General features: G+C 41.4%; 2 protein-coding genes across 2 annotated transcripts in view; both read right to left on the reverse strand.

Moving 5' to 3' along the window:
• The window catches only part of LOC139534666 (actin filament-associated protein 1-like), a 138687-nt gene extending 134196 nt beyond the window's left edge, over nucleotides 1-4491 (reverse strand). The window contains exon 1 of the mRNA XM_071333982.1: nucleotides 4324-4491. Within this exon, the coding sequence (XP_071190083.1) occupies nucleotides 4324-4342 (19 nt within the window). The 5' untranslated portion in view covers nucleotides 4343-4491. The remainder of the gene's footprint in view (nucleotides 1-4323) is intronic.
• Nucleotides 4492-5633: 1142 nt separating this feature from the next.
• LOC139534667 (actin-binding LIM protein 2-like) overlaps nucleotides 5634-12980 on the reverse strand; it is a 93313-nt gene continuing 85966 nt past the window's right edge. The window contains exon 23 of the mRNA XM_071333985.1: nucleotides 5634-10070. Within this exon, the coding sequence (XP_071190086.1) occupies nucleotides 9957-10070 (114 nt within the window). The 3' untranslated portion in view covers nucleotides 5634-9956. The remainder of the gene's footprint in view (nucleotides 10071-12980) is intronic.

The raw sequence follows: 12980 nt of genomic DNA on the forward strand, positions 1-12980 counted from the left end.
ATTAAGACTACCACCTACCTGTATCATTACCACACCATTAGGACTACGACCTGTATCATTACCACACCATTAATACTACCACCTACCTGTATCATTACCACACCATTAAGACTACCACCTGTATCATTATCACACCATTAAGACTACCACCTACCTGTATCATTACCACACCATTAATACTACCACCTGTATCATTAACACACCATTAAGACTACCACCTACCTGTATCATTACCACACCATTAATACTACGACCTGTATCATTACCACACCATTAAGACTACCACCTACCTGTATCATTACCACACCATTAAGACTACCACCTGTATCATTACCACACCATTAAGACTACCACCTGTATCATTACCACACCATTAATACTACGACCTGTATCATTATCACACCATTAAGACTACCACCTACCTGTATCATTACCACACCATTAATACTACCACCTACCTGTATCATTACCACACCATTAAGACTACCACCTACCTGTATCATTACCACACCATTAAGACTACTACCTACCTGTATCATTACCACACCATTAAGACTACTACCTACCTGTATCATTACCACACCATTAAGACTACTACCTACCTGTATCATTACCACACCATTAATACTACCACCTACCTGTATCATTACCACACCATTAAGACTACTACCTACCTGTATCATTACCACACCATTAATACTACCACCTACCTGTATCATTACCACACCATTAAGACTACTACCTACCTGTATCATTACCACACCATTAATACTACCACCTACCTGTATCATTACCACACCATTAACACTACCACCTACCTGTATCATTATCACACCATTAAGACTACCACCTACCTGTATCATTACCACACCATTAATACTACCACCTACCTGTATCATTACCACACCATTAAGACTACCACCTGTATCATTAACACACCATTAAGACTACCACCTACCTGTATCATTACCACACCATTAATACTACGACCTGTATCATTACCACACCATTAAGACTACCACCTACCTGTATCATTACCACACCATTAAGACTACCTCCTGTATCATTACCACACCATTAAGACTACCACCTGTATCATTACCACACCATTAAGACTACCACCTGCCTGTATCATTACCACACCATTAAGACTACCACCTACCTGTATCATTACCACACCATTAAGACTACCACCTACCTGTATCATTACCACACCATTAAGACTACCACCTACCTGTATCATTACCACACCATTAATACTACCACCTACCTGTATCATTACCACACCATTAAGACTACCACCTACCTGTATCATTACCACACCATTAAGACTACCACCTACCTGTATCATTACCACACCATTAAGACTACCACCTACCTGTATCATTACCACACCATTAAGACTACCACCTACCTGTATCATTACCACACCATTAAGACTACCACCTACCTGTATCATTACCACACCATTAATACTACCACCTGTATCATTAACACACCATTAAGACTACCACCTACCTGTATCATTACCACACCATTAAGACTACCACCTGTATCATTACCACACCATTAAGACTACCACCTACCTGTATCATTACCACACCATTAAGACTACCACCTACCTGTATCATTACCACACCATTAAGACTACCACCTACATGTATCATTACCACACCATTAAGACTACTACCTACCTGTATCATTACCACACCATTAAGACTACCACCTACCTGTATCATTACCACACCATTAAGACTACCACCTACCTGTATCATTACCACACCATTAAGACTACCACCTACCTGTATCATTACCACACCATTAGGACTACCACCTACCTGTATCATTACCACACCATTAAGACTACCACCTGTATCATTACCACACCATTAAGACTACCACCTACCTGTATCATTACCACACCATTAGGACTACCACCTACCTGTATCATTACCACACCATTAATACTACCACCTGTATCATTACCACACCATTAATACTACCACCTACCTGTATCATTACCACACCATTAAGACTACCTCGTTTCAAACTGTCCACATTCTTAGTTCAACCTATTGACAGGTGATAGAAGTCTAACCTCAGGTTCAACTCCAAACCATACCACTCCTCACCAGTAGGGGTCCTATTCTAACCTAAGTGACCTGCCACACCTTGGGAAGTGAACCACTGAGGCGCTGCCACTTAATAGCTGCTACTCATTGTGTTTCAATCTGGACATGGGACAAGAAAGTTGTCACAGGGGACCTACAGTACGTGTGTGTGTCCACGTCTTCGACCCCCGTCTCACTGGTTCTGTAACACAGTGTGTCTTCCAAATGGCACCCTATTCCCTATATAGTGCACTACTTTATACTACAGACCTATTCCCTATGTAGTGCACTACTTTTGACCAGAGCCCTATTCCCTATATATAGTGCACTACGTTTGACCAGAGCCCATAGGGAATAGGGTGCCATTTTGCGAATCAAACAGTGTTGGCCCAATACTGCGGCTAAAGGGCTAGCAGGATGTGTACAGTAGGATTACCTTCCATTGTCCATTGTTACAGGGACTGCCTGTCTGTACTGACTGTGGCAGATTGGCTGGGCTTCCATGAAGAGCTGGGGAAATACCCAGCCCCAGGAACACACAGTTAAGAGGTAAAAATAAAACACAAAAGCAGAAGTGAAGCTTCCAGGGATACTTTTCCCACCACAACAAGTTCCTCGTGAAAAAACAAGACAGGTCAGCTAAGGTAGAGATGGAGACTAGGTCAAAGGCCCAATGACCAAGTAGGGCTAGACTTGCCTATATTAGCCAAGCTATATTAACCAAGCTATATTAACCAAGCTATATTGGCCAAACTATATTGGCCAAACTAATCTAATATGCACATTTATGAATGGCTGAAGTCAATGGTAAGTGTGTGCCATTTCCAGTTATTGCTTATCCCTTCAAACGTGTCCCTTCCTAAACACGTAGTCCGATTAATCCTAACCCAACAGTTTTTCCCGCCCTGTTCCCAACTGGATATGATGAATTGAATTTGTTCTATCATTAAGCTGCGTGATCGTCCCCCCCCCCCTCCTTTTAGTCCCAATCTGCAGCAGGAGCAGGTGTTGCAGGTTACCAGACCAGCTGATTCCTTCCAGACCAGGCTGCATCTGGTCACCTGTCCTTGACTCTAGCCTCACCTGTGACCCTGAGGAAAGTGTACTACCTAAAAGCCAAGATCTCTTGACCAAGACAGCAGTAGTAGGTTACTACACACATACAGGGATGTTTAAAGGATGAGGCTACATGGATGAAGCTTAATGGATGATGCTACATGGATGATGCTTAATGGATGAGGCTTAATAGATGAGGCTTAATAGATGATGCTACATGGATGAGGCTACATGGATGATGCTACATGGATGAGGCTACATGGATGAGGCTACATGGATGAGGCTACATGGATGATGCTACATGGATGAGGCTACATGGATGATGCTACATGGATGAGGCTACATGGATGAGGCTACATGGATGAGGCTACATGGATGAGGCTACATGGATGAGGCTACATGGATGATGCTACATGGATGAGGCTACATGGATGATGCTACATGGATGATGCTACATGGATGATGCTTAATGGATGATTCTACATGGATGATGCTTAATGGATGATTCTACATGGATGATGCTTCTCGGCACAATTCGCTTCCATCTAATTCCTGTGTCAGTTCTGATGAGAGGAAAGAGGGGAGAAAGCAAATGTTCCCTACTCTATAGAAACACACCCCCACTGTGTCCCAGACTGCTGTTGAGGCTGGGAGGTGTCGTGAGAACAATCGCCCTCGAGTCCATTAGCCTATCAATTAATCATGCTGCTGCATGCTCCTCTGAAGACAGACAGACAGGACCCCCTGTCGGTCTACACCTCGTGGTCCTTTGTGTTGTGCCTTTCCATCCCTCTGTAGCAACCTTGTTGATTGATTGTTGCATTGATACTTTGAACAAACACATTCGCATGAAACAATATTTGGCACATAACCACTCCATGGAACTCAGCTAAAGTGAAAATATTTGGACATAAGGACAATTGTTGTGATAATACATTTGACAATTAAACAACACCCTTTATTTTCCTCAAATAAAAAAATGCTACACCCGTCAAGGTGATAGCATGCTACTGTATCGATAAATACCAGTAACGTACATTGTTACAAGCCTGCTCGTTGTCGTCTAAAAACAATGCACAATTTCTTACAACAAAGTGCAAGAGTAGTATAACAATGACTTAAAGTAGTATACCAGACGTAAACCAAAAATTCGTACCTTTCCCGTTTTTGTCCATGTCGCCTAGATAACTCCTGGGTGTGTACTTCTCCTGTGTTCTTCCCCGTGACAATAGAAAAGCACGTCCGCGCCTCTCCTCCAAGCGCTCCTTGTTTCCTTTCCGTGTGTGATGGGACAGACGCCGATTCTAGCTGTCAAGAAACATAGGAGACGAGATGGACACAGATAGTAGCCAATCACAGTCGTAGCTTACATGGGCTTGCCCAATCACAGCGAATGATAGAAGGGGTCTTTGGTCATTTATTTTTAAATATCTATACTAGTTAGTGCCTTTGAGAACGCGGACAACTATCAACATCAAGGTACAGTAGTAATACAGAATGGACGTATTCTCAACCTACTGTCTGGTTTACTCGGCAGGCCATATGAAACCATTATGAATCAAATGACAACAATGATTCATTGAATGATTCACTCCCTCTCATCAGCACCTGTTTCAACATAATGTATTCACTTCGTAGGAAAATGATTCAGTAGCAAGACTCTCCGTCCCGGACAGACGTGTACCAGCGCAACAAATTAGAAAACTTGAGATCAAATTAAATATTTGTTTACAAGACCTACTTCTAATGTCCTGTTCTAATTCAGTTTTGAGACAGACTAAACGGGTATCAACCAATAAGGATGTTGTATCCTTGTCTGGAATAACTAGTTTCCTCACACCATACTGAAGAGTAGACTGTCACGTAAAAACTTAGCTACTCTCAATTGATACTACTGTGACACATTAGTTTGTCTGAGAACAACACAAAATAGATTTCAGTGACAGCTCAGACAACCATCCAAACAGTCAGCATTCTGACATTCCAATGCAGCCGTTTTTATCTCAATATCAAATAATTTATGGGTAACAATTAAGTACCTTAATGTGATTGTTTTCCATAATAATTGCTAAAAAAAAGCTTCTTAGCGAAGAGTAATTTCTCAAGCAATAATTTAGCTAGGACTGTCTGGGAGTGGTCTGAGTAGGAAGGGGAACACTGATAACTAGCCATTATTGGCAGAGAAGTTTGGAACTCTCTTTCTTATTGGTCTATTAACTAATTTAATCGCCTGATGACATCACCAGGGAGGCCAAAATTCCATCCCACCAAAACAGGCAGACATTTCAGACGGACTTTTCATACAGCTCTTACACTAAAACGACATGATCATTATTTTCACAATTTTACAGTATTATTCCAAGCTCATAGTATGAAAATATACATAAAGAACAGGAAAATCACGTTTTTGACTGATTGCACTGAGACTTTAAGTTACCATAAAAACACAGAACATGTCAAAAGAAATGGTACTGAATGAAACATTTATTTAAAGATGGACATCAGTATTTCTTGCAAACCAGTGAAGCAAAATAAGAAAAAAACTAAACAAAAGCTAAACAAAAGGCTTAGATATAATTTCAACCCATTTCTTCATCCTCTTATCGTCCTCCACTGAGCCACAACTACACTGAACAAAAATGTAAACGCAACATGTAAAGTGTTGGTCCCATGTTTCATGAGCTGAAATAAAATATTGCAGAAATGTTTTTCCCTCTCTAAATTTGAGCACAAATTTGTTTACATCCTTGTTAGTGCGCATTTCTCCTTTGCCAAGATCATCCATCCACCTGACACGTGTGGAAAATCAAGAAGCTGATAAAACAGCATGATCATTACACAGGTGCACCTTGTGCTGGGGACAATAAAAGTCCACTCTAAAATGTGCAGTTTTGTCACACAACACAGATGTCACAACACAGTTTTGAGGGAGTGTGCAATTGGCAGCAATTTCCAGAGTTGTTGAATGTTCATTTCTCTACCAACGTCCTTTTAGAGAATTTGGCAGTACGTCCAACCGGCCTCAAAACCGCAGCCCACATGTAACCACACCACCCCAGGACCTCCACATCCAGCTTCTTTATCTGCGTGATCCTCTGACGGGGTGCTGAGGAGTATTTCCGTTGTTAATAAAGCCCTTTTGTGGGGGAAAAACTAATTCTGATTGGCTGGGCCTGGCTCCCCAGTGGGTGGGCGTGTCTCCCAAGAGGGTGGGCCTATGCCCTCCCGGGCCCACCCATGGCTGCACCATTGCCCAGTCATGTGAAATTAATAGATTAGGACCTAATGAATTTATTTCAATTGACTGATTTCATTATATGACCTGTAACTCAGTAAAATCTTAGAAATCGTTGCATGTTGCGTTTATATTTTTGTTCAGTGTACATAAAATCACAGCATATGGTATCCATTGGTTACACAGTTCTTTGTATGTCCACATCATATAATTAGGAATTAGAATACTTATTTAGTAGGATCTTAAAGGTTTACACAGAGAATGCAAAACAAAAGATGACAGAACCAAATTCATTTGAACATATTCTTCATATTGCAAAACAGCAACGCCAGCCTCATTCTAATTGTGCGCTTGGAGAGAGGAGGCTTTGCGTTAAGCCGAGCCGTTAACTTAAAAGAAGGAATCAAATCCTATTTGATAAAGACTAATCATTCCATAACATTTGGGTCAATGCAATATTATAAAGGGATATTCTACAACAACAAAAAGTAGCCTACGGCACTTTTCTGTGACTGTTGTGGCGCAATGGGTACACCTGTATACAGAACGGTATTCATAAATACCTTTTATTACAATCAAACAAGCAAAAACATGGGTAGTCACTCATTGACAAGATGTTAAGTCTTATTATGTCTCTATATTAAAGGCAGAACAACAATAAATCAGATTGCATCTATGGGCAGCTTGCTCTGATGTCCTGTACTATAAAGTTGTATAGTATATAAATCCAACACTATATTGACCTAGATGTGAGGGAGACTCGCTGCTGTTTACGCTGTGTGGAAGGCCTGTTTGTCTAAAGAGATGATGAAAGGGGCTCTGGTTGTGCAATCTGGCCTAGCTTGAACTATCTGGTCTATCTGAGCTCTGTTGATCTGGCCTGACCTACGAGCAAGACAGAATGAACTTGCCCCTAGACACTGACTGATCTACGGGCAGTTTTGCATTTCCCCCTAATGGTTAAGGTTAGGATCTGGAGAATTAAATCCGATCCTAGATCTGTATCTAAGGGTTCGGAGCTCAGACCTGGCTGGATATGTGGTCCTTAGTTTCTGCCTTCCGGGGAACACTATGGTTTCCACAGCTGTTCAAATAAGACAACAAACACAGTCTTTCCCAACAACCCTCCATGGTGGGAAAACCCTCCTCACCATTGATAACGTTACATCAACATTCTTTCAATGTTACAATAATGTTGTATCGGTGAGCCACTTTGCCAGAGGGTCAACAAGCCCCAAAGGTCATTTGACTTAACCAATCAGAGTCTGGTTTGAACTGTATTCATTGTAATATGCCATCTAGCTGACACTTTTATCCAATCGATTTACGGTCATACGTGCATACATTTTTAAAATTATTTTTAAATTATTTTATTTAAACTAACTGTACAACTTAACTACACACGCATTCATACACAAATCACTCTTCCAAACTCAACTTTATAAATCATAGTTCGATAAAGCAGACACTAGATTTCAGACAATGCATTTTGCAACTTTATCGCCATTCACGTTCAACGAGGCACACTCAAGCACTTCAATTTGCGGTGGTTTCTTTTGTTTCGATAAAGCACTTTAATTGCAGATTGACATTAGAAATCAGACAGAAGACATGAGCTTATATTTAGTCTTACTTACAGAAGGAGCTAAATAAAATTTGATATGAATTCAGATTGACTGTATTTTTGCCACTATACCTCCCCATTAGATTTAAAGATAACAGCGCCTCTTCTACATCCTCCCTTGAAATGTCTATAAATACATTTTGAACATTAAAGCAGCTGAATTGGGCTTTTCATCGGACAAAAGTTGTGTTGTGTGTGTAAAAGAATGAACCAAAATGAAAGAACAAAATGAGCAACAACATCGAGAAAACAAGTACACACTTTCATGCATTTCCATTGTAGATGACCTCAATCTCTCATATGCATGTGCTAAGGGCAACATATACCTTGGCTTGCATAACAAACTCTGAGACAAATATATACAGTATGTGTCACATACTGCTTACAGTTGAATGATTGGTTGAGCTTCCGGAGACGAAGCAAAGCCAATGTATGTGACAGTTGATGCCAAATGGGTTATAAAGAACAAACATAGAAAGGGTTAATTGTCTATCACAGAAAGAGGTATAGATAGAGCTCATTATTAATTAATTAAGCAATACTTAACTCGTTATGCTTCAGTGCTGCTGCAGGTCTGTGTTAGATAGTGTGGTAACAACGAACAGATAAGCGTGGCATAATAAGTGTCTTAACTCATCTGAAAATGATTTGAAAGCATTAATAAAAAACGTCTGACAATGATTCCACAAGTCAAAAATAGCTTACAAAAATAATGTTTTTTTTGTTGATGGGAGGGCATGTACATAAAAGTGTCTGGCAATGTGGTGTTTGACAACATGACTTGAAAGAACCTGATGCTCTACACATCTGCTATGGGTGTCAGTGGTGCCAATGCTAGACCCGGTACCCATGATTCTTGCTGCTGTCCCTGATCCAACCTCAACTCTCCTATCTTCACTGATTTACGAGTGGCTTGTTGTAACAAATCACAGCTATCAAATAAACTACCAACTTAAAACATATTTTCTTATCTTTACTTAAGATTTCTCTCCATTTTTATGAAGAGAAAACAAACACAAATATAGTAAGGTGCTTTGACGTTTTCTGACGTCAAACTGTAGTAGTTTCCTATCCCTGTCTTTGGCCTTGTCATGCAGCAGTGTTATGAGTAGCCATGCCCTCCACTGCTGTAAAATGATACATCTGTTGTTCAGATATGAGACTATAATCTGTGGTGGGTTAGAGGCTAGAACAGGCTACAGTGGGGAAAGGGAGGTTAAGGAATGAAAATGAAGGAAAGAAAAGGAGATGGAGTGAGAAATTGTAAGATGAGAGGTAAGGAGAGGTGGGATGAGAGAGCAGAGAGAGAGAGACAAAGAGAGAGAAAGAGAAAGAGAGAGAGACGTTAAACAAGACACGGTAGATAAGGAAAGATGAAGCAAGAGAGTGAGACCTTAGAAAAACAGTGAAAGGAACGATAAAAGAGGGAAGAACTAAACCGTCCCTAGTGGAGACAAACACAGTAAAAGGAACACACATGAAACCAGTGAGAAACACAGAAACAAAGAGAAAAAAGCCTGCACATGAATTCTAGAAAAGCTGCTAAGGGAGAGCGGGATGTAGAACTCACATAGAGGGATTAGAGAAGAAGAGGCTTGGAGGAGGAGTGGTGTCACGGACCATGTAAATGCATCTCCCTTACCTCCCTTAAAGGTGATCACAGTAACATTCAGACCACTCGCATACAAAAGCTATAGGTGACGAACATCGCCTCAACGTTGGATGTCGGTTACAGCGACATTGTGAAACCATTGAGTACCCCCACCACTCCTCATTCTGGCTGAGATGAGACGTTTCTCAGTTGTAACGGTGCATATGTAGATTATTTCAGATGTTTTTCTTCTTCTTCTGTCTTCCTTTCTTCCAGACAGGACAGACGTTGTAGACCGGAGATGTTATCATTATTTTTCTCCCGTTCTCCTGCTCGGCTTTAGAAAAGGCGTGCCTTCTTTTTCATGTCGTTCTTCTTCCACAGGGCCATGCGGTCAAACTGATTCAGGGTCATCCCAAACACATGGTGGAAGTCCTCTGGGGAGAGGTGTCTCTGGAAGAAACACACATACAACAAGATTTGTTTATATTCTTTCGAATGACAAGACAGAGAGAATCTGTGAAAGCAGCAGAGTGGAAAGACACTACATGGCCAACAACTATGTGGACACCCCTTCAAATTACGATGCTACATCTGTAGATACACTACATGCAATACACACTGTGTGGACACCCCTTCAAATTACGATCTTACATCTGTAGATACACTACATGGCCAAAACTATGTGGACACCCCTTAAAATTACAATCCTAGATCTGTAGATACACTATATATACAAAAGTATGTGGACACCCCTTCAAATTAGTGGATTCTGCTATTTCCGCCACACCCGTTGCTGACAGGTGTATAACATCGACCACACAGCCATGCAATCTCCATAGACAAACATTGGCAGTAGAATGGCCTTACTGAAGAGCTCAGGGACTTTCAACGCAGCACCGTAATACGATGACACCTTTCCAACAAGTCAGTTCGTCAAATTTCTACCCTGCTAGAGCTGCCCCCGGTCAACTGTAAGTGCTGTTATTGTGAAGTGGAAACGTCTCGGAGCAAAGGCTCAGCTGTGAAGTGTTAGGCCACATAAGCTCACAGAATGGGACCGCCGAGTGCTGAAGCGCGTAGTGCGTAAAAATCATCTGTCCTCGGTTACAACACGCACTACCGAGTTCCACACTGCCTCTGGAAGCAACGTCAGCACATTAACTCCATGCGCAATGCCAAGCGTCGGCTGGAGTGGTGTAAAGCTCGCCGCCATTGGACTCTGGAGCAGTGGAAACGCGTTCTCTGGAGTGATGAATCACACTTCACCATCTGGTAGTCCGACAGACAAATTTGGGTTTGGCGGATGCCAGGAGAACACTACCTGCCTGAATGCATAGTGCCTACTGTAAAGTCTGGTGGAGGATGAATAATGTTCTGGGGCTGTTTTTCATGGTTCAGGCTCTTTAATTCCGGTGAAGGGAAATCTTAATGCTACAGCATACGACATTCTAGCCAATTCTGTGCTTCCAACTTTGTGGCAACAGTTTGGGGAAGGCCCTTTCCTGTTTCAGCATGACAATGCCCCCGCGCACAAAGCGAGGTCCATACAGAAATGGTTTGTTGAGATCAGTGTGGAAGAATTTAATTGGCCTGTAAAGAGTGCCCGACCTCACTAATGCTGTTGTGGCTGAATGGAACAAAGTCCCCGCAGCAATGTTCCAACATCTAGTGGAAACCTTCCCAGAAGAGTGGAGGCTGTTATAGCAGCAAAGGGGGGACCAACTCGATTTAATTCCCATGATTTTGGAATGAGATGTTCGATGAGCAGGTGACCACATACTTTTGATCAGGTAGTGTATGACACAGAGAGAGAGAGATACTATCAAATATACAGAGTTCACTTTTATCAGCACACACAGTCGTAATTGACATATGTGTCAGTAGCTACAGTATTAACCACAGACAGTGTCTCATCTACTCTCTATTGACACCAGCCTGTTTAAGAGTCCATCTCTTGTGAAATACACTCTTGAGTGCGGTCCACTCACTCAACCCCTCTAGCAAGAGGATCCCCTCCCCTACAAACTCAGACTAACACACACACACACACACACACACACACACACACACACACACACACACACACACACACACACACACACACACACACACACACACACACACACACACACACACACACACACACACACACACACACACACACACACACACACGATTGGGGAGTAATTGGTCAGCTACATTACCAACAAAAATATTGTAATCATATTACAGATACTTTTGAAAAACCAGATGATTACTTCTTGGATTACTTTTAAAATATATTATGACACCTTTCTGTTTTGACAAAAAAGGTGCAAGTTTAAGTTTGTTCCACCTGAGTGAGTCTGACTGCTAGTCAGAGACCACTATGATGACACACCAAATGATGACCACCAATCAGAGACCACTATGATGACACATCAAATTATGACCACCAATTAGAGACCACTATGATGACACACCAAATGATGACCACCAATCAGAGACCACTATAATGACACACCAACTGATGACCACCAATCAGAGACCATTATGATGACCACCAATCAGAGACCACTATTATGACACACCAAATGATGACCACCAATCAGAGACCACTATTATGACACACCAAATGCGTTTGCGGTGGTGTAAAAAGTAACCAATCGTCATAAAGATACCGTAATGGAAAACGACACAAATAAAAGTGAAAGTCACCCAGTAAAATACCACTTAAAAGTGAACGTATAAATATTTTCAAATACCTTATAGAAGCCCTATCCTGCAGTCAAATGACCTACTGGCCTCATGGGTGGATAGATATTCATATTTTTCAACTCTATATCTGACATGGTACTTCTTTTTTTAAGCCCATAACCATGTGTGTGAGGTTATATACTTTTGTTTCAAAGTAGATTTGTTTAATTCTACCAAGAAACACTCTGTGTGAACCTGATTTAGCCCAGTGCAGTAAAAGGTCAAGCAAACCAGACAGCACCAATGTCTTGTGTTTGTATTTATTTGCAGATAGCCAGGGGCACACTCCAACACTCAGACATCATTTACAAACAAAGCATGTGTGTTTAGTGAGTCCACCAGATCAGAGGCAGTAGGGATGACTAGGTATGTTCTCTTGATAAGTGCGTGACTGGACAATTTTCCTGTCCTGCTAAGCATTTCAATTGTAGCGAGTACTTTCGGGTGTCAGCATCACATTCGTTAGAATGAATGTCGGACCAAGGCGCAGCGAATGTTGAGTTCCACATCATTTCTTAATAGTGAAACTTAACAAAAAGAATAAATGAACAACGACTACAGCAGTGCTACATACACGTACTCAAAATACAAACAATATCCCATAACCCTCAGCTGGAAAAAATG

The sequence above is a fragment of the Salvelinus alpinus genome, chromosome 11 (assembly GCF_045679555.1).
Source record: "Salvelinus alpinus chromosome 11, SLU_Salpinus.1, whole genome shotgun sequence".
NCBI classification, from domain to species: domain Eukaryota; kingdom Metazoa; phylum Chordata; class Actinopteri; order Salmoniformes; family Salmonidae; genus Salvelinus; species Salvelinus alpinus.